The sequence below is a fragment of the Protopterus annectens genome, chromosome 3.part1 (assembly GCF_019279795.1).
Source record: "Protopterus annectens isolate FY-2018-M chromosome 3.part1, PAN1.0, whole genome shotgun sequence".
Classification (NCBI taxonomy): Eukaryota; Metazoa; Chordata; order Ceratodontiformes; family Protopteridae; genus Protopterus; species Protopterus annectens.
The window spans coordinates 284,959,726-284,981,715 of record NC_056732.1 but is presented as its reverse complement, the minus strand read 5'-3'; the positions used below and the strand labels follow the sequence as shown (position 1 = coordinate 284,981,715).

Genomic DNA, 21,990 nt, shown 5'->3' with positions numbered 1-21,990 from the left:
ACGGAAAGTAGAATATATGTGTGTTTGTGTGTGTGCATATATATATATTATATACACACACACATTATATATATATATATATATATATATATATATATATATATATATATATATATATATATATAAATGTATATGTACACAGTTAAAGATTTAGTAAGTAATAAGAGGGGAGATGAAAGAGGAAAGAAAAAACTGCCAAAAAGGCACAAAGAAGAAATTAACACTTAGCTGTAAAACTATTTTTCAGAGCCCTCGAAAATGCAACCTTCTTGATCAAGCGGCAAAAATCTAACGTATTTTGGAGGGAGTGAGGGACTAGGGGTAGGGGAGGAGTAAGAGTCCTGGATCCACAGCTTCTTAAGGTGGCAAGGTCAGATGTGGTTGGATCTGATAACCCAAAGGTTGAATCAAGTGAAAAAAGACTTTGGATCTATGAGTTATCATTAAGTACGTCAACTCAAAGAATGAATCTCTATGGAAAAGGCAGAAACTAATGTAACAATAAAACATTTGCAAGTCTACTGAAAAATTAAAATTCACTTTTTATGTCATGGTTAATAAAACAATGCTAAAAAACAGATTTAAAGAAACTTTATTAAGCAATTAATTGACTTTCAGAGTAATGCCTTGAGTGATCAGTGAAATGTACTAAATCAAATCTACCAATATTTCTATCAAATATATAACATCACATGATTTGATTAAATTAATTTAATACAGGCTTGGTTAAAAGATAACCCAAACAAATCTACAAATACCATTTTTTTCATATTACAAGATGCTTATCATGATATCAAAGCTTACAAGATAATATAGTTCTACAACCTGATGTTTTCTCCTCTGAACAGATTTTCTTCAAGCTTTATTCTCAACAAGCAGTTCTGCTCATTTTACGTATGCAGCAGAATTCCTCCATTCATGATTAGATAATTCCGTATTTATGTACCATGCTAACATTTTTACTAATTCAAAAACAGTCAAAAATAGCTCCTCTACTGACAGTTTTCAACCAGTCACAATATTAAACATCGATTATAAAATAGTAGTGAAATCATCAACTTGTTTTTCATCCAGATGTGTACCCTCATTTTGATAGACTTGTTGGCGTAAATGATTTACTCCAGTGTAAACAGTCTTATAGTTAGGTCTTCCACCAGGAGCAAGTCTTTGAGAATATAGTCCCTGCTCTTTTCTAATATTTTTTGCCTAGACAAAATCTGACACTTGTATCTTACTACAATTTATCATCATGCATTTCTGACAGCATCAGAATTCAACTTCACTTACTCAAGTTTGTAATATTTATGATGCTGTCAAGGATTCTGATTTGCTTAATACAGAATACCTGTTTTATGCATTATACTGTTATAGTTATCATGAACCTTATAAATGAAACACTAAGAACTTACTGTTTATTTTAAAATTAAAATTAATAGTATCTGTATATTTTGCTATTTGTATATAGTTTTTTGTGGCCTCATGCCAGCTGATCATCAAGCCTCCCCAGGTTCCAGAAGGGCTGCTGTCTAAAATACAGAGCTGCAACCAGGAGCAACAGTGAATCCCTTTCTTCTTGAGAACACTGCAATGTTACAAAAGTTATTAACATAAATCAATATTACTATTTATCCCGATGAATTAACTTTTTTCTATCTTAAGCACAACCAAGATGTGCAAAATATAATTATCTTTTTTCAGAATACAACATTTAAAGAAAAGTAAACCAGTTTTTACCAAATCAGACAGTATTCTATATGCTTGCTATATCAGTTGGGCAATTTTGTTTTAGGAGTTTGTTACTTCAGTGCAATTTTAATCTGTTTGCAAGATTTCTTGGTGCAAACAACTGATTTCTATTACACAGGACTCTTAGGCACATGTGTTTTCTTTACTTGGCATAGTGAATGCAACTAGGACATTTACATTACAGTTGTTCATTTCCACTATATGCTACATCCGCATAGTATAGATGATGCCACTGCTATTTTGACTCATTTTAATCAAGTTTCCATAATGAGATGCTTCCCATCAAATTTCATGGAAATTTTTTGCACAAGCCCACTACTATGGCTTATCCTTTCCTAGCCCACACCATTACAACTCATGCCATCCATAATTTACTAAATATACAATATAATTCCTCTCCTACTTAATCCCTCAATAAAGCTAAATTGAGCATTTATTCTGTGCCTCTAAAAAGAATCTGCTAAAAATTATACCAAGGAAAAAGAAATTAATTTTTTTTGTCATTTTATATAATTCTATACCTAGGTTAGACACCATTGCAACTTTTCCAGTTACACACATCACTGCATAAGATGTGTATTCAGCTTAAAAATGTTTATTGTATACATGTTTATCTATAACATATTTTTTACGAATTATGCTGATGACTAGAGATGTTACTATGGGGGTAAAGATGCAGATTTGTTTCATTACTAGTGGTTACATCTACCAGCTTAATATTGATGGCAACTTTGATAAGCTATGGGAAATACTAACTTGCCTACAAATCTGTTAAACATACCTTAGGGATTTTCTAAAGCTATGCAAATTTGTATTTAACTAGCACAGACACCCAATCAAGAGATGCATTTTATCCTGTTGAAAAACCTATTACCTCACTTCATGAAAATTTCTTTTTAAGCATCTTTTTGAGTCTACTCCTTATTTACTTTTGAAAATTAGCTTTCTTTACATTTATTTATTTGTTGTTATCAGTAATGGGTATTGGATTACCTACTTATGAATTTAAGTGTTTCATTGGAAAAAATGCCATCCCTTTAAGTATAAAGCCTTAATTTAATGGACTTGAGATGACTTGGGTTATTAGCTAGTTCTGAGTCCATATTAAAGTCAACAATTACATTCTACAACAGGATGCATATCTAAAGAAATGATCTCCTTATAACCATTATTAGTTTCACTCCAAACCCAAGCTTCTGCCTTCCCTTGTTAGTAAGGGGTAAAAAGTAGAGAATTCAAGTTTATTTTATTTATTCCTCCAGGAAGCCATTAGTATATCTGCTTTTAATCCCAGTGAAATGTGGTTCATTTCCTGCTAGTAAAGTTACCTGGTAATTAAAACAACTTTCTCACAAAATTGACAAAAGGCAGACTCTTGTTTTCCTACAAAAAATGTATTGAGAGATCACAAAGCGATTACTAGTCACACTAATGAACAGGTACAAGCTTAGGCCTTGTTCATTATATGCTCACTCCTTTTTACGGACATTCATTGGAGTATACTTCCAAATTCTATTTAGTGTCTTGTGCTATTCTCACTTATATTGCAATGATGGTGCTTTTAGTGAACCTCCACATAACTGTAGGTACCTAACTCTGCTACAGTTTTGAACACTAGGCTAATGTGGGTCAATCCACAGGAGATAAATTAGATGTTAGAAAGTGATCCACAGGAGACAAATTAGATGTTAGAAAGTGAAGAAATACTACTTGGAAAACTCATCAGCCTCATTTACTTGATGAGAGACTGTATCAAATCAACGACCATCAGCAACCAACATGCTCATGGTGCAAAAAAACAAAAACAAAAAAGGCTGCCACAGGAATAATGAAACAGATGAGCCCAAATGATGGTATCTGCTTAAAAATAATTCCTATAAAATTACTCTATCCTGCAATTTAGAACACTGACAAAAAATGCAAACTTCCATTCCCCAGGACGAAACCTATTTTAGGATCAGAAATAAAATGATACTACAAAGAGGATGAAAAGCTTGAATTAGTGATCATATAGAAAGTAATACACCCATTTCAGATCCAAAACAGGAAGCCACTCTTGATTTTACATATGTGAGGAACTGACAGGTGTAAGCCACATTTTTTCCACAAACATCTAGTGTAAATGTTTCTACTAACATCGATGAAATACAGGAAACCATGGAAGAAACATGGAAAAATGCTAATATGAGGGAAGATGTTAGAGGAGTTAAATTAAATAGTCTACTACTACCAGTAACAACTACTGATTTCCTGTCAGCATAACAAATACAATAATTAGACCACAGTAGATTCATGAGTTTGACATGACTTATACGGTCAGATTTACTTCCCTAGATCTCCTAAGAAAGATAGAATGATTATATACTCTGAGGAACCAAAACACAGAACACACATACCTGCAATTTCATAATGGTGAAATCTCCAAATGTAAGCATTTTGTGCAAAGAGGCAAGCCTCCTACATCCATAAACTTACGCATACCAACTCTACAGTCACAGAAATGCTAAACATGGAGAAATTTCCCAAAAGGAAGGTATCACTACCAGCACACACTTAGAATAATTCTGGCAGTGATTTATATGGAAAACAATGCATGGAGTTTTGTTCTTTTGCATGTTGTGATTTGGGCTTCGACATCTGACAAACTTGATGTTGGCCATCTGCAGATATACCACTTGCCTTCTGCATTTTTACTTGACAGAGTAGACCAAATCTATCGACCTTGCTGTAGCTGTGATGCAAAGTGAAATCTGCACAGCCAAAATGCAAACTCACACTCCAAGCCTTTGCTATAATAACGAAGAAATGAAACCCTGCTCATCTGTACATTACTGTCTAGAACAGCATGCTGCTTCTGCTTACTCCAAAAAAAAGCCAATATGAACACCAGGAATACTACCGCACTTGAAAAGAATTCAAACATTTGCATTCTTGACTTCCAGTGACAAGGATCAACAACATATTCTATTAGACAAATTATCTCAACTACTGAAGCAACTTCCCTTGAAGAAGTGTTGTTCATGTCTTGCCACTGACTCGCTACAATGCCTTGCACTTTCACATTAAATTCTGATTCCAGTACTCTTGCAAGGCTGAAAGACATGTCTCAAAGAGATCTCTTGTGCGGGGTAAGAAAAATGTGATAACATGCATGTGTCAGCAGAAGAAAAGTATGACGTAAATTATTTTGTTCATGTTAAGGTTTCTACAGTCCATATTTAATATTGCTTTTCAGGTTTTCACATTTATCTTGACTTACAGCATGGGGAGACCCAATACAAACAAGATCTCATCTCCAGCTACTGGATAATTCTCAGACTCTCAAATTAAATGAAGTAGAAGAAGAGGATGAACAGGAAGCCTCAAAATGGATTTAAACAAATAACTAAATGACGGACATCAACCAATTAAGGACAAAAAGTTATTAAAAGAAAAACATCAACATGAACAGGAGTACAAATGGTTTAACGCTTACACTGGCAAGCAATAACTAGCAATATCAAGAGTTCAAAATGAATGGGTCAAGAACAAAACATAAGCCTAGAATTTTGATGTACAGTATGACTGAATTTAACCTGCTGAAGCTGTTAAATATGGTGTCTTAGAATAACTGCATCTAGTGTGGTAGCAGCATACATCACAGAATGTGGAAGCTGCACAAGTATAGAACATTGAATTTCAGGGAAACATCTCTGTTATTAAACACATTAATTTACAGCATGTTATTTTCCTGAAGGCTTTATTTGTAATTGCTGCCACTGTTTGTTTTCTGAAAGTATTGTTTGCTATAAATAAGTTGCCTGACAACAGGTAACAGCAATACAAAGAAAAAAAACAGCACAATGACCACAGGGTACTTGAACACCAAATGTACACAGTACAGTATATGTCGGTAACAGGTGCAAAACATTTTGCTATAAAAAAATATTTTAAAAAGTGAACAAAACCATATGACAATTCTGAGATTACATGAACTGACAAAACGGTAGCCAACTGTGAATTCTGTACTGGGAAAAAAGTGGCATAATCTCAACATATAACTGCATTCAAATACATAAGGAATTTACATTAAAAACTATAGCGTTACCAACATCAGAAAACAGAACAGATATCATTATTAAGTGACCGTAATAGCAATGGGATGCTACTTTTATTTACTGATAAAAACATGCAGGCCCTCATAAGGAAACTCTGATGTGTGTGCACATTTATTCCACAGGAGTATGCAACACCATCTAAAATCCCAAACATTAGTATTTTTTTATAAGTTAACCAATAAACAAAAGCAACAATGAAAATCTGAGCTGCATTCATTAAAAATATGTACACAATAAGCACAGGTATCTCTTCTTGCTAGCTTTTTTCCTGTGGCTGAAACACATCCAAGATGGCTGGAAATGGGCCATCTACACACCACAATTTTTGATAGCAGTAGTTGGATCAGGATTCTACTGAGGTGGCTGTAAAACATTTAAGAATTCTGTCTGGCCCTGACGGTAGGTGGTATTTGCTCCACAGTCAACATACTGATACTTTTCTTCAGAAATCTGCTCAGTGTGTCCAAAGTATGCTACCGTTAAAGTGACTCTGGGAAAAGAAAAAAAAATATATAGATTTGCTACATTACATGTACTAACATTTTGTCATAAATTAAGGTAATGTCTTAAAAGATTTGTTCATAATGCACGTTTGGGTACCACATCAAGGGAAAACATCATTTTTCATCTTTTCATGTAGTATACCCTTAACCCTTTAAGTAACCTCTCTTGCTCTGCTCCTTGTTCATGTTTTGTTACTGTAATGTCACATCCAGCCATCATGAATTCTCGCTTCTCTACTTTCCATAAGAAACAAATCTTACTACTCTTATATAGAACAAGGCTATTACTAGGATAGCAGATTTCCATGCCTTACTGGTGGTTCTTAAAGTGATCAGTAGATTTGGACGAAATGAACCAGGTTTAAGGAGCAAGCAGGAAAGGCATAGCAACATGTGTTATGACCACAAACCAAACTCTATAGCCTATATAACAAAATATTTAGGACAACTTTGTAGTGAATGAAGTGCCTCAATTATACTCCAGAACTGAGAAAAAGATGGGGAACTTAACAATAGCTTGTTATGAATGGATTTACAACTAGGGACTAACAGTGGAGCGAGCATACAAAAATGGCAGCAGAAGGTAAAGTAGCTTTAAAAAGCTGTTAGTTGCTTTGATCTACAACACACAAACAAAACATATGTCAGAATGAATTGTCTAACAGCTTTTGAAAGCCATAGGTTCTACAGAGGGGCACTTTTATTTCTGTCTGTTTTCTGACCGTACTAAGTGCTTTACTGATTTTCAATGGCTTGGAAAGACAGAAAAACATTTCATGCTCCTACATTTTTTCTGTAACTGGCAGTACATGGAACAGATGAAGCTTCAGACACTACAAAGAATTATAATTGGGCCCCCAGTCATAACCAGCTTTTCATGTTCTCAACACTGATGCCAACATTCACCTTTTGAAATTTGCTCGAGGTGAATTTCTTGATACTTTTCTCGTCTAGAAAAAATAGCTTTTTATTCAGGCATGTCCAAGGGTCAGCTCCCAGTGTTCTCTCTTGTCTATCTGATGAATCGGGGCATCTTGGAGCAATGTAGCAATTGCCTCATGTACATAAAAAAACATCTCCTCCTACCATACAACACTACAAACTGTGAGAGATGCACTTATCTAGCCAAACTGGAGGTAAAGCTCTCGCCAACCAAGACTGAACTTGACAGTCAAGAGTAGAAGGTAAACACCTGCATCACACCACACTCATCACATAGTCCCACTAAACCTACACCACCAAAATCCACACACAGAAATAAAAACATTCGCGGAGGCTTTCAATAATAATCTACTTAAGCAACAGAGACCTCCAAGGCAGAAACGCAAGCAACCTCCACCCCCCAACACAAGACAAATGACACAGCCCACAGACTCAGTGTGCCACTCAACCACAGCCCATAAGGCAAAACAATGTACTCAACATACTAGTCATAGGTGACTCTATAGAGTCAGGCACACTGATGTCACACTTACCAGGCTAAACAAGGAGAAGGTTACTGTCAGCTGCCTGTCGGGTGCCAGGATCCGCCACATAACCAACGCACTCAGGTCACTCCACAACAAGTACAAATATGACTCTGTCATTGTCCATGTTGGTGTGAATGACCTAAGACGTACCTCCCTGGACTACATGAAAAGAGACAGCTCTCTGATCTTGTAGCCCAGGCAGGTATGACTCTAGTCTTGAGTAGCATCCTGCCATCACCCAGAATGATACCGCAGTACATGGACAAAATGATTGACTTCAACAACTGGCTAAGCTTCTGGTGTCATTCTAAGGGGATCCAGTATCTGTCTCTGCCTGGGACGACATGGTCGACAGACCACGATGCTTTGCCAGAGATGGACTGCACCTGTCACCCCTGGGATTCTGGATACTGGCTAAGGCTCTTGCTGCCCTTATAGCGCCTTTTTTTTGGTGAGGTTCAAATGACAAATTCACCACCGTAACAGGAACAAGCAAGCAAAACCTGAGGGTAATGCTACTCAATCCTAGGAGTCTAAATCTCAAAATGCACTCCCCTCGAGGCACTCCTCAAAATGGAGAACATCGATATCTGTGCAGTGACAGAGACCTGGCTCAAGGCTCCAGAGAGCACCCCTGCATTACCAGGCTATAACTCGTACCACACTTTTCGGCCATCTAACCTCGACCGGAACACAAAAGGTGGAGGTGTGTCCATATTCATTAAGGATATCCACACCTCCAGGCTAGTTGCTCAGCATAAAGCATCCGAGGTTATCCAAGTGCAACTAACTCTGGGCAAAACTGCAATCCAAATTGTAGCTTGCTACAGATCCACCACCATATCCCAGAATTTCCCCTCCTCTTTTCTTCATATACTGGAAAATATTAGGGTTCAACCAAACACCCTAATAATGGGCGATTCCAACTACCCCACCATTAACTAGGAAACTACTCATGTACCCACTCCTTCGCTCAAAACTTTCTGGAATTCATAAATTCCAATGCCCTGGATCAACTTACCTACACCCCCACCAGGGGGCAACAATATCCTAGACCAAGTCATTACCAACATGAGGTTCTACACCTGAAGTCAACTCCTCACTGGTCAGATCTGACCATAAGCTAATCACCGTAGATATCCGCATCCCGCACCCAACCCCATTAAGGAAACCACAGTAAAAAATTTCTCTAAAGCCAACTTGATGCTTCTTAAGACAGAAGTGGTGAACTTCATGACACCCATGCAGATGGACAATACAGTTATGATTGCTGAATCCTACACAAATGCACTATATAAGCACTTCCACGAGTGCATGGATTGTCTATCCCACACAGAACCAAGTCACTATCCTCCAAAAAAAGGAAGCCAATCTGGTGGTCCCCTGCCATAAACAAACTATACAACAGAAGGAAGAAACTGTTGCAAAAGAGAGGAAAATCCCATGAGCGGAGGAGCTCCCTGGTCAGCCTCAGTAAGAAGCTGAGATCCCTTAATAAGATCCTCCAAAGCTAGCTATGAAAACAAAATTGCCACTGATTCTAGGGACAACCACAAAGCATTCTATAGCTATGTCAAGAATCTCATGGCAATACCCAGATCTGCTCTGAGTTACAGCACAACGGCACAAAAATTACAGAACCAACTGATATTGCCAACATCCTGGCAGATAGCTTCAGTGCTAACTTTACCTCCCTCTCACCCCCTAAAGGGCCTATATCTATACAGGAAGAATGCAGAGTCCCTGTAATCACAACTACGTAGGTAAAAGCTGCATTCTCTAAAGCCAAAAATACAGCATTCATGGGACCGGACAACATCCCAGGCCCCGTTTTACACGAACTTCAGAATGAACTGGCTCCTCACCTAAGCACCTTGTTCAATCATAGCTTCACATCAAGCTTTGTGCCCACTGAATGGCGCACAGCTACAGTTATCCCACTCCACACAGGGGGAGTCACCACTGATCGTGGGAACTATCTCCCTATTAGCCTGACGAGCCTGGTTTGTAAGGCCATAGAACGTATCATCATGGAACTCAAACAAACCCAGTTCAGGTTTGTGAAAGGCAGATCATGCCTCCTGAACCTGATCGACTTCTTTGAGGCAGTCACCAAAGCTGTAGACGAGGGTAAGGTAGTTCACACAGCTTATCTTGACCTCACCAAAGCTTTCAACACCATCCCCCATTCTGGAATTATAGCTCAACTCACTAAACTTGGTATAAATCCCTACGTCACAAGATGGGTTGCCAACTGGCTCACTGACAGAACCCACACTGTAAAAGTTGCAGACTCCAAATCTGACTTCAAACCAGTGACAAGTGGAGTACCACAGGGTTCAGTCCTAGGACCTCTCCTGTTTGGTATCTACTTCTCTGAAGTACAGGCTAAGACAGAGGGCCTTTGGCTAATAAAGTTTGCAGATGACTGCAAACTAGGAGCTATAGTCGAGTCCCCAATGATGTGGACATCCGACAGAAGGGCTTCACTGAGACAGATGCCTGGTGTCAGAGCCATGGTCTCCAGCTCAATGCCAAAAAGTGCAGTGTCATCCCCTTTGGTAATAACTCTGTACCCATGAACAGGCAGCAGTCTACTTAATGCCGAATGTGTGACAAGAGACCTCGGGACCCAGGTGGACAGTAGTTTTTCCTTTGATAATCACATCACCACAGTAGTCAGGAAATCCTTTTACGTGGCACACCTCATCACAAAAGAGTTCTCATCCAGGAAAAAAGAGGTCATTGTTCCCCTCTACTCGACACTAATTAGACCCATTATAGAGTACAATGCCCCTTTTGGAATGTACCTCACAAGACATCTGCAGCAGCTGGAAAGGCCACAGAAGTACCTCACAAAGAGGACTACTGGCCTCAAACAGATGCCCTACACTGAGAGTCTCAAAAAACTCCAGCTTTACTCAGTAGCACATCGCCTACTCCGAGGTTATCTCTGCCTAACATATAAAGCTATATCAAACCCAGAGCTGTTGGACATGCTACACCTAAAGAAATTCCAATCCCTCCAAGCTACACGCTCTAGGGACCTAAACCTTGTCACCACAACAAACAGGACATTCTGGAAGGATAGATTCCTGTCCCAGAGACCTCTCATACTCTGGAACAAGCTACCCATCTGGAACAAGCTACCCATCTATGTCAAGCAAAGTTCCTTATTAGCACTCTTCAAGAAAAAATCTTGAGGCGTGGATGGGAAATAGGAAATGCACCCTGGGGATCACTTCTGTGGCTCTGCTCGACAGGGGCACAGGAAAATGACTTTTTTGGGTGGCGTAAGCCAGGGAACCTTGTTGGCTAGGCTTACTTAGGCTCTTGGGCCGGCAGCCTAGTACCTACCTATGAACCTATAAGTTGGCTATGATCGAAGACATGATCACAGTTCTCTATGTGCTAAGCTAAGGCTTCTAAACTTTACAGCTTCTTACTAAATGGAAGGAAACAGATTCCATTGCTACGCTATGAAAGGAATAACATTTCACAGGATCATAGGAGGTAACTAGGCTAATGACCGCAGGGCCTTTGCAAGCCTAGCCAAGTTCATAGATACATAGGTGTGTACTAGGCTAATGGCCTTGGAGCCTTTACAAGCTTAGCCCCAAAAATTGGCCTGGCGTCATGCCACCGAATGTTAGTTCACAGTGCCTCTATCCGGTAGGGCAACTGGAGTGATCCATGGGGTAAACTTTGTTACCGATCCACTCAACGAGATTTCTCTTAAAGAGGGCCAGCAAGGTGCTCTGCTTGACATGAATGGGAAGCTTATTCCAGAGTATGGGCAGTCTCTGGGTGATGAATCTGTCCCTCCAGCATGTTCTTTTGATTGTGGTAATGAAATTGTGATCTCTGGAGCATGTGGCACAGGGGGATTGGGATTTCTTTAGGTGTAGCATTTCAAGCAAGGCTGGGTCAGACATGGTTTAGTAAGTCAAGCAGAGATCACCTCTAAGTAGGCATTAAGAGGCTGAAAAGAGCTGAAGTTTCTCGAATCTGTTCGTGTAGGATGTGTGTTTAAGCCCCAAGATCCTTTTTGTGAGCTATTTCTGTGGCCTGGAGGTGTCTGGTCAGGTACATACCAAACGGGAGTTATATTTGATGACTGGTCTAATGAAGGATGAAAAGAGAGGAATGATGACCTCTTTCTTCCTGGATGCGAAACCTTTGGTTATGAGATGTGCCACATAGAAAGACATTCTGACCACAGTAGCAATGTGGGGGTCGAAGGTGAGGTTGCTCTCGACCTGGGTACTCAGATCTCTTTTGGCCCCTTCAGTGTTCAGTGGGCTCCCATCGACGTGGTAATTAGTGGGAATTTTTTTCCAAAGGGAATGAGAATGCATTTTTTGACGTTAAGCTTAAGGCCCTGGTTTTGACACCAGTCATTGGTCTCAGTGAGGCCCTTTTGTAAGATGTCTGCATCACCTGGGGAGTTAATAATGACTCCTAGCTTGCAGTCATCAGCGAACCTGGTCAGCCAGAGTCCTTCTGCATTCCTTCTGTGTTGGCCTGGACATCTGAGAAGTAGTTCCCAAGGGTATCTGCTCCAAGCAAACACTAAAATCAGCACCTACTGACCCTGTTCAAGAGGGACACAAGTGGAACCCCCTGGGTTAATTTCCGGTTAACCAATTGTCCAAATAATGCTTAAATAGGGCCAGCAAGGGGCTTTGTTTAACATTAATAGGAAGTTCATTCCAAAGGTGGGGCAACCTCTGAGACAAATCTGTCTCTCCAGCAAGTTCTGTTGATGTCACATACCAGGTTAAGGTCCTTTGAGCGAGTGACCTGTGTGCCATTTGACTTGCGAATGTGCAGCATTTCCATTAAAGCTGGGTCAGAGAGACACAGGTCGCCGCTGAGCAATCTGTATAACACAGTAAAGTGACAATGATTCCAGTCGGTTCCGCCTAAGACAGATCTGAAGACCATAAATTTTCCTTGTAAGGAACCTTTGTGGTGTCTCCAATTGCTGCAGGACATTTGGAAAGGTACATACATACCAAAAGGTGTGTTGTACTCTATTATTGGCCTGATAAGGGAAGAGTACGGGATGGGTGGGGGTTATATGGTTTGGGAAACATCTAACACTCTACAGATTGAAAGCATCCAGTAAGCTGCAACAATGGAAGTTGGTAATGAACAAAGTGCCAGGGAAGTGAAAACAGAACTACAACAAACAAAGGTGCTTACTGCAAAATAAAGGGCCCGATTCATTAACGCATGCACTAAGTGTACATAATATGTATTCAAGAACATCCCTACCATACTTTATGTGCTTTCTAGTCACTCAGACAGATTACACTAAGTGTACATGTAGTCTACACTTTGAGGTAACCTGTATGAATCCCTGTTGATTTTTAAAGCTGCAACACAAACAGCAAGAAAATTAAAATTAGAAAGAAGGTGTAAGTTGTGCCTGTGTTGTCTGTTTACTCAGAATGGTGTACACTTAGTGTAGGTGTTATTGAATCCCAGGGAATATTTTTTCAGAGCAGCTCCTGTAGAAGACAGCAGAAAAGAGGGAATAAGCAGGTGATTAACACTATATAAAAACTACCAGCGGTGAGCAGAAAATCAGTCAATCAGATATTCACATTTATTTAATATCCAGTCCTAGAACGAGTATCTGATTGCCTTTCTGCCTTTCATTGGTTATGTTACCTCTCAGGTTTGGCTATAGATGAAGGAGATCAATACTACTCACAGAGTATTTTAGCAGTCAGATGTGTTCTTCTGATATAGGACCATACAAATATGACCATCTGTATTAAGATGTCTTTAGCTTTGACTTTCAAGATGGCTGCACACGGAGTAACATCATAATTCTAGCTCACTCAGTGTGAAAACAAAACTTAGCACAGAAAGACAGTGGCCCTATACATATGGGTAAATTTCAATAACTGGCTAGTAAGTGCACTGCCTGGATGCCAGGAAAAAGAAATACAGAGGACCTGAAGGAAAATCAGCTATAAAAGGCGACGAAAAACACTGATTGGGAAAAGTACTGCAGCTGTTCAGCAAAAAGAAGCAAGCTTCACACATACCTTCCAGTTACTTAGAGGAAAGTATAAGACAACAGCACAAAGACCTGATTAAAATAAACAAAACACCGATGGAATACATCAACTCAAACAAATGGCTGGAAAAATGGAAAAAGCTTTAAACACATTTAGATGAGGTGATAAAACTGTAAAACTCAGAGGCTGAAATGAAGCAAAGGCTGGCTAAATATGAGGCTACACAAGAAGAGATGTTTCAAAAAATAACAGAATTAGAGGACACAGCACATCGAGGAAACCTGACATATTCTGCTGGCCAGAGAAGTTGGAAGAACAGTGTGTATTAATTTTATGAAAGCTCAAATAAGCAAATGGATCTGTATTCTACAACAGCAATTGTTAACTGAAAGGGCACATTGTGTGCATGCTCCAAACCTGCAGAGGAGAAAGCAACCTAAACTTTTAATAGTAAAGATGCAATCTGACCATCAGCAGGAGTTGATGTTGACAAAACTATGGCAGAAAAACAAAGTACTAAAAGTGGGAGACAGCAAAGTGTTTGTGGAGAATGACTACTCGTACACCAGAGAGAAGAGGTGTATATTTACTCCATTATTCAGGAAATGTTGAAAAACAAGCATAAGAGTCAAACTGCTGTATCCCGCTATCTTCAAAATAGTTCTCCCTGGAGGAACAATGTTATTTTTTGATGAAGTACATGCTAAGGAAGATATACAAAAGTCTGTCCAACAAAAACTGAGCTGTAAAACGGAAGGAGATTCTGATTCTTGTTCTTCTGGTAATAAAGAACACAGAGAGAGACTGTCAGTGAAACCTTTTCCAGTGTTTCAATGGAAAATGCTTGAGAGAAGGAAAAAAAACTCAAGAGTCGAATAGAAGAATCTTGAGTATGTTGGAAATGAAGCAGAGGCAGGATTTGGGAGATGGAGATGAACAGGAATAAAACCAGTAGCTTGGAAATTGACAAATGTGGGATTACAAAGCAATAATTATATTTTGGACACATGACAGAACAAGTAAATCTGGAAACATTGGACTTTTTGGATTTTGTTAAACTTGCAGGGGACACTGCAGGATATGCTCTACTGCATGTCATTAATGTTCAGAAAAATACTTAGGAGAGGGAAAGAAGAGGGAGAAAGTTAACTGTAAGTAAAACTTTTTCTTTCTTAATGATACTATTTTAATAGTGCATGACTTTCTTTGCATTGCTGTAAAGTCTTCTCAGCTATATAGGTGTTTGTTTTTTTTTCTTCTACCTCATCTCTTTCTCCTTGATCAGTTTTAAGAAATGTAGGCACTGCAATAAAAAAAAGACAAATTAGTGTACTTTTTCTCATTCTTCCATAGGGGAATGACTGGATTAAGGCCCTTATAGCTTAATCTAGTAACAATATAAAAACGCCAAAAAATTACAAACCAGGTACAGAACAAAAGGACCACAGAAACCTTGCCCCAGCAGCAGACAAAAAAAAAATAAAAAACAAAAAGGCCAAGGGGAGTAGTTTTTTCTTTTAAGTTTATTAAATAACGTAACGCCTTTAATGGCTTTAGCTTGGAATCTTCAGAAAAAAACAAAAACAATACAAACTTGCACTTTTATATACTGGAAAAGTGAGGTGTGGGAGTGGATAAAAAAAATTCTTCATTCTCTCTACCAGCAATACCATAAATATAAATAAAAAAAAAAAAAAAAAACTGAAAATACAATAAATATATAATAATAATAAATATATAATAATAAAATAAAATAAAAAAAAACCATAAAAAAATAATAATAATAATAATAATAATAATATTATAAATATATCTGCATAAAAAAAAAAATGAATGAAAAAAAAAAAATAGTTAGTATAGGACATTGTGAAAAGAAAACATAAAAGAAAAAAGAAAAAAAAAAACAATCAAAGTTTGTATTTAAAAAGAGAAGAAAAGACAAGTAAATATAACCTAAATTTAAAAAAAAACTATTCAACTACAATCTCAATTTCAAGACTGGCAAAATAATATTTTTATATTTATTCCTGGAAAAAAAGTGAAAAGTGAAAAGCCTGAAAAGATCTAATAATAATGTAATGGGAATGTAATGAATAATCTCTAATAGATGAAGATGTTTTGTCATAAAAAAAAAACAAAACTATGCCCTTGATGGTCAATTATTGGCTGATGCTTGGTTATTTGTTTGTTTTTAATGGCATAAATGTGCATAATACATTAATGGCATAATCAACGGTATAGTCCGTCACACCTATATAGAAAAGACGGACAGCACCTATATACACCCACATACACTAACGATTTACTTAAAGAAGCTGTATTTTTCAACGTCAAGTATTGATTATTTAGGTGTAAATTTAGTGAAGGATTCCCAATCTCGTTTGTTGTTTTCAAAAAGATAAAACGTAAACCAACGTGCTTCAATTTTCTTTTCACTTTCATTTTCATCAGATCATAGAAAGAAAGCTATTATCAAGGGCAATTTGTTTTAGAGCAAGCAAGTGCAGCACGTTGGTTAAATATTTTATGAAATGTGATCTATTAACTGATATGTTTTGAAAAAAAAAATAAAAATATTTTAATAAATCTTTTTTAAAAATAAAATCAAAAGGTCAAAAGTTTTCAGGGGCAATTCTATCTACTCAAATGACAAAACATCGGACTTACAATCACTCGTCTCATCTAATACAATATTAGGTTCTTTGGTACTGTCACTTTGGTCCGACTACTGAGGAAAGAACTACTTTTGAGGAAAGAACTACTTTTTTTGAACTTATAGTTATGTACAGTTGCAGGTAAAGAGTCATAAGTATATCATATCATCATATAATTGACCATCAAGGGCATAGTTTGCTCGGGCTAAAAAATCTATAAAACTATAATCTTGGTCCTATTTGAATCTTATTATTGAACTTGGGATTTCACAGATTCCAGTCTTTTGATGATTTTACTTAATAGGATTAAATGATAATTTTGTGATTTTTGCCAGTCATGAAATTGAGAAGTTACATTGAGAATAATTTTAATAAATTTTGGTTATTTTTGTTAGTTCCTTGTTTTTTTGTTGTTTTGTTTTTTTTGTATTTCTGTTTTCTTTTTTTTGTTTTCAGTTTCCTGTCCTTTTTCATTCTTTTTTTTTATTCATTTTTGGTTTCTCTACTGAGATGCATTTATTTTCATTTTTTTATGGACATTTATTTATGGTTTTATTATATATAGGTTATATTTATTATTTTATTATATATATTTTTATTATTTATGTTGTTTTTTTATTTTATTTATATTCAGCACATTTTTCCTCAGATTTTGTATAGTCAGATTCATTTCAGACACTGATCACAGTTTTTTGGTCATTGGTAGACATGACGAACATCTTTTTAGTACATAATTGACATATTCTATTTAAAGTAAAATTTAATAAAAAGCAGCCAAGTGTAATCTAGTAACAAGTTTTAAGAGAACAAATGTAAAAGAAAAAGAACATTGAATATTATAAGGCTTTTTTCTAGTACCTAAATGAATGCTTAACAATTATGTATCTGGTTTTCATGCCTCTAGGAGGCAATCTGATAAAGAGAAACGACTAGGAGATAATGTTTGCTCAAAGCATTCAGTGTTTTCCCAGCTGAGAGAGCTATAAAGATAAGACAAAACCAGACAGCACTTAGTGAAAGCACAGGCTGCATTATGCATCTTACCATGGATAACCTTTCTTTTAGGTTAACAAGTCTGTCAGTGTGGCTGTCAGTTTAGAACATTTGTTCCTATTAGGTTAAAACTTTAACATCTGAAGATGTACATAGTTTTGTGTGTTACTAATAAGTTAATAGGTGTTAGGGGGGTATTGGTGGAATTTTTTTAGGGCTTTCAATAAAACAAAAGGTTTTCTAAGATGTGACATAGGCTCAAATGGATATGACAAGAAACAATTGTATAAAAGATCAACCTGTCAAACAGTATATGCATGGAACATAAAAGCTGGAACTAGACATTTAACAAAAAGCTGTTATACATAAAAGGTGGGAATAACAACTATAAAAACTTTTTTTTGGACAATGATGCTTTCTATAATGTCTTTAAATTTCAATGGTCTCACAGGTAAATACAAAAAAGAAAGAGTAGTAAACTATATTAAAAATGTAGAGTGCAAACAGCTATGCTACAGGAGACAAACTTGGAAAGAAATGAACATGTGAATTTGATAAAAGAAAGGTTTTCAGGACAGTTATTCAGTGGAATACCTGGGGCAAAGGAAAAGAGGAGTACTTAAATTGCAAGAGGAGCTCCAACAGTGATAGAAGAAGATAAAAAAAAAAGATAATAATGGTAGATTTGTAGTACTAAGGGGCTACTCGCAAAGGAGGAGGATTACACTGGCATGCATTTATATTCCAACTAAAACTGCTATAATGGTGTTTAAGAAAATTCTGGGAGAAATAATCAGCTTTCAGCGAGGACTATTACTTATAGATGGAGACTGGAATTTGATTTGCAACAGTGAAGCTGTGTCTCGGGAGCCCAGAAGGGAAAATAAAACAAAGAAGTGTAGATTTTTGAAGAAATCTATAAAAATATTTGGCATGGAATATGTGAATTCAATACTAGGAATTTGGAGGGAATTTACATATTATTCCCAAAGATAAAAAAATGGGCTAGACAGAATTTACATTTCACAGGAACATGTGCATTTAATTGAAGATCTTGACAATCACCCAATAATTATTTCAGATCATGTGCCAATAATAACTAAAATAAAAACACAGGGTAATGAAATAAAAGTGAGACACTGGTGCTTTCCCACCTATCTATTGAAAAGAGGAATTTACGGAATGGTTAGTGGAAATTATTCAGGAGTTATTAGAGAAGTTAAATTTTTTTTCAGAAAATATAGCTAGGGAGTGGGATAAAATTAAAGTGGTTAAGATATGGTGGAAATAAAAGAAAGGGAGATACGGTTAAGAAGTAACAAGAATTATTGACAGAGACTGACAAATGTTACAGTATTGCAAAATATGGGAAATCCCACAGAACAAGATGAGGAACAACTGCAGAATGCTAAACAAAAAATAAGGAATTACCTTGATAATATGCATGCGTTTAGAAAGACTGCTGTTAAGCAACTGTTTTTTGCCAATAACTCGTACAAAAGTTTTAGCACATCTCAGGCAACAGAAAGTTGAAAGGGTCGTCACCAAGCTTAAGAAGGCTGTAACAAGGAAGATAACAAGAAATCCTGCAGAAGTATTAGAAATATTTTGGAAATTCTATGAAAGTCTGTATAAAGCAGAGAAATATGGAAATCATGAAAAGGTACAAATGGAAATGGTTATGGAAGAATTAAATATGCCAAGGTTAGAGGTAGATGACACGCAATTACTAACAGTATGGAGGAGATGAGATAAAAATGGTGATATAATATCCCTAAGAATAGATGGCATTCCTGTGGAAGTATGGAAGCGATGACAGAAAAAACTGATAATGATATGGAAGGTTTTAATAGTATTTTAAAAAGAGAAGTACCAACATCCCAGAAGAAAGCGGTGATAACTATAATACCTAAACAGGGAAAAGATCTATCAGATTCAGCTTCACACAGGTCCATTTCAATATGAAGCCATGACTATAAAGTGTTTATATCTATAATGGCTAAAGGAATGGCAAACATGATGCCAAAATTGATGGACATGGATCAATGCATTGTTGATGAGTCTTGATGCTGAGAAAGCATTTGACAGAGTAAGCTGGGACTTTATGAACAGGGCAATGGAAGCATTTGCAGTCCCCGATAGAATTATAAGGTTGATTGGGAGGATACACGAGGGATCAGAGGCAAAAATTAAAGTGGGTGGGTTCCTCTCTGATAACTTCTGCCTGAGCAGGGGAACCAAGCAGGGATGTCTTCTTTTCCCTTTATTTACATTATATTTAGAACCAATGGCAGAGAAAACAAGGGACTCAGAAATCCAAGGATACAATTGCTATGGTAGTCAAGAAAAGTTGTCTCTATCTGCAGATGATATTATTTTATACCTGATAAAACCAGAAAAGTACATTACAGTATTGTGGACCATTTTGATACCATTTCATATCTTTTTGGGATACAAAATTAATGAAGCTAAAACAAAGGCAATAGCAGTAAATTATGTACCCAAACATGAATTGGTTCAGCAATATCTATATTTATGGGTACATGATAAGTATTTAGGAGTATGGATTAAAAATGATTCCAGTGTGGCAGCTATGAATATGTGGAAAAAGAATAAACAAAAGATAATACAAAACTGAGAAACTGTAAGCTCTGTTATATGAATATGGGTAGTAAGATACAAGAAATTAAAATGTTTTTAATCCCTTTAGTCTTATACACAGGTCAAACATATTTTATCAACCAGAGGAGAATTTTTGGATAGCAATTAATAAAGAGCTGAAGGATTTTAATGGGGGAAGATGGCAAGACTCAAGTGGGACAAGCTGATTCTTCCAAAAGAACAAGACTGACTGGGATCACCTGATCTGAATAAGTATTTCAGAGCTACACAGTTATGGTTCCTATACATAGCACAAGTAAAAACCTATAATTGAAAGTGGAAAGGGATGATGACGAAACAGGGAGAAGCTCAAGAAACAAGGACAGACTACGATTTTGGATGCAGACCTGTACGGAGAAGAACAGTAATCATACAGAATATTATATTCATAAAATAGGAGAAAGTATTCCAAAAATTAAGCCAACACAGGAATGGAGAAAGGAGGTTCTGCCGATAAGGATGACTGCAACTAGGTATACAGACAATAGACAAGAGGGGCTGGAATTTAATGGAGAAGCTGGCAAAGGAACCAAGGTATTGGGAGCAAATAACTAGAGAGGGAAAGGTAACAGAATGTGCAGATGCCTAGAATTTATTTGGACTGCAGGTTAGAGATTGCCTTCCTTATAAAGGACTGACATCAGTGTATAGGCAAAGAGAAAGAAATAGGGGGTCCTAAACAATAGAGTTTTTAACCGAATATAGAACAGAAGCTGCTGTTAAAAAAGGAATAATTAGAAGAGCGTGCAAAATGTTGCATGACAACTACAAGAATGAGTCAGAGGAGATTAGAAAGGATTGGGAAGAGGGATTAGACAAGCAATTCACAAATAAACAATGAGGTATATATGTTTGTCTCCTAGGCATGCAATAAAATCTAGAAGATTTATGATTTTTGCATGGAAATGTTTAGATAAATATTTTTATACCCCAAGCAGCCTCCAGAGCATTTTTCCTCGGGTAGACAGCAAATGGAGGTGTGATGGGGAAGAAAGAGGTAATTGTGAACATATTTTCTGGGAGTGTAATGATTTGGCAGTCTTTAAAGATTCCTGCAGACTACTCTGTCAGAGACACTGGGTGAGCAAATTGGTGTAACTAGTGAAATAATTTTTCGGAGCTATGATACTGAATCAGAATTGCCTAGACAAGGCAAGGCCATGCTGAGTCTAATTACACTAGCTGCCAAAAAAAGCAATTACTAGAAAATGGAAATCAAAGTCTAAAAAAAGAAAAGTCTAGAAAAAGGGGAGTCTCTAAATGAAAGACCAGCACTGGTACAGTTTTTTAACAGAATCTACAACAGATGCTGCCATTAAAAAAGGAATATTTAGTACAGCATATAAAATATTGCATGATAATTATAAGAGTCAATCACAGGAGCTTAGAAAGGATTGGGAAGAGAGTCTGGATAAGCAATTCACAAAGAGACAATGGGGGGATATATGTATATGTACATCTCTCAAATATGCAACAAAGTCTAGAAGATTTAGGATCTTTGCCTGGAAGTGTTTACATAGGTATTTTTATACCCCAAGAAGACTCCCAAGAATTTTTCCTCAGGTGGATAGCAAATGTTGGAGGTGTGATGGGCAAGAAAGAGGTGGCTGGGAATATGTTTTTTGGGAATGTAATGACCTGGCAGACTTTAGGGATTCCCTGTTAACTGATCTGTCAGAGATGTTGGATGAGCAGATTGGATTGACTGGGGAGATGATTTTTTTTGAGCTATGACAGAGAATCAGAATTGCCTAGACACAGTAAAGCCTTGCTGAGTCTAATTATGATGGCTGCCAAAAAAGCAATTACTAGAAAATGGAAATCAAAGTCTA

General features: G+C 37.0%; 1 protein-coding gene across 1 annotated transcript in view; it reads right to left on the bottom strand.

Moving 5' to 3' along the window:
- Positions 1–576: 576 nt before the first annotated feature.
- Positions 577–21,990, bottom strand: part of TMEM106B (transmembrane protein 106B) — a 913,836-nt gene continuing 892,422 nt past the window's right edge. The window contains exon 8 of the mRNA XM_044066752.1: positions 577–6,333. Coding sequence (XP_043922687.1) covers positions 6,195–6,333 — 139 coding nt within the window. The 3' untranslated portion in view covers positions 577–6,194. The remainder of the gene's footprint in view (positions 6,334–21,990) is intronic.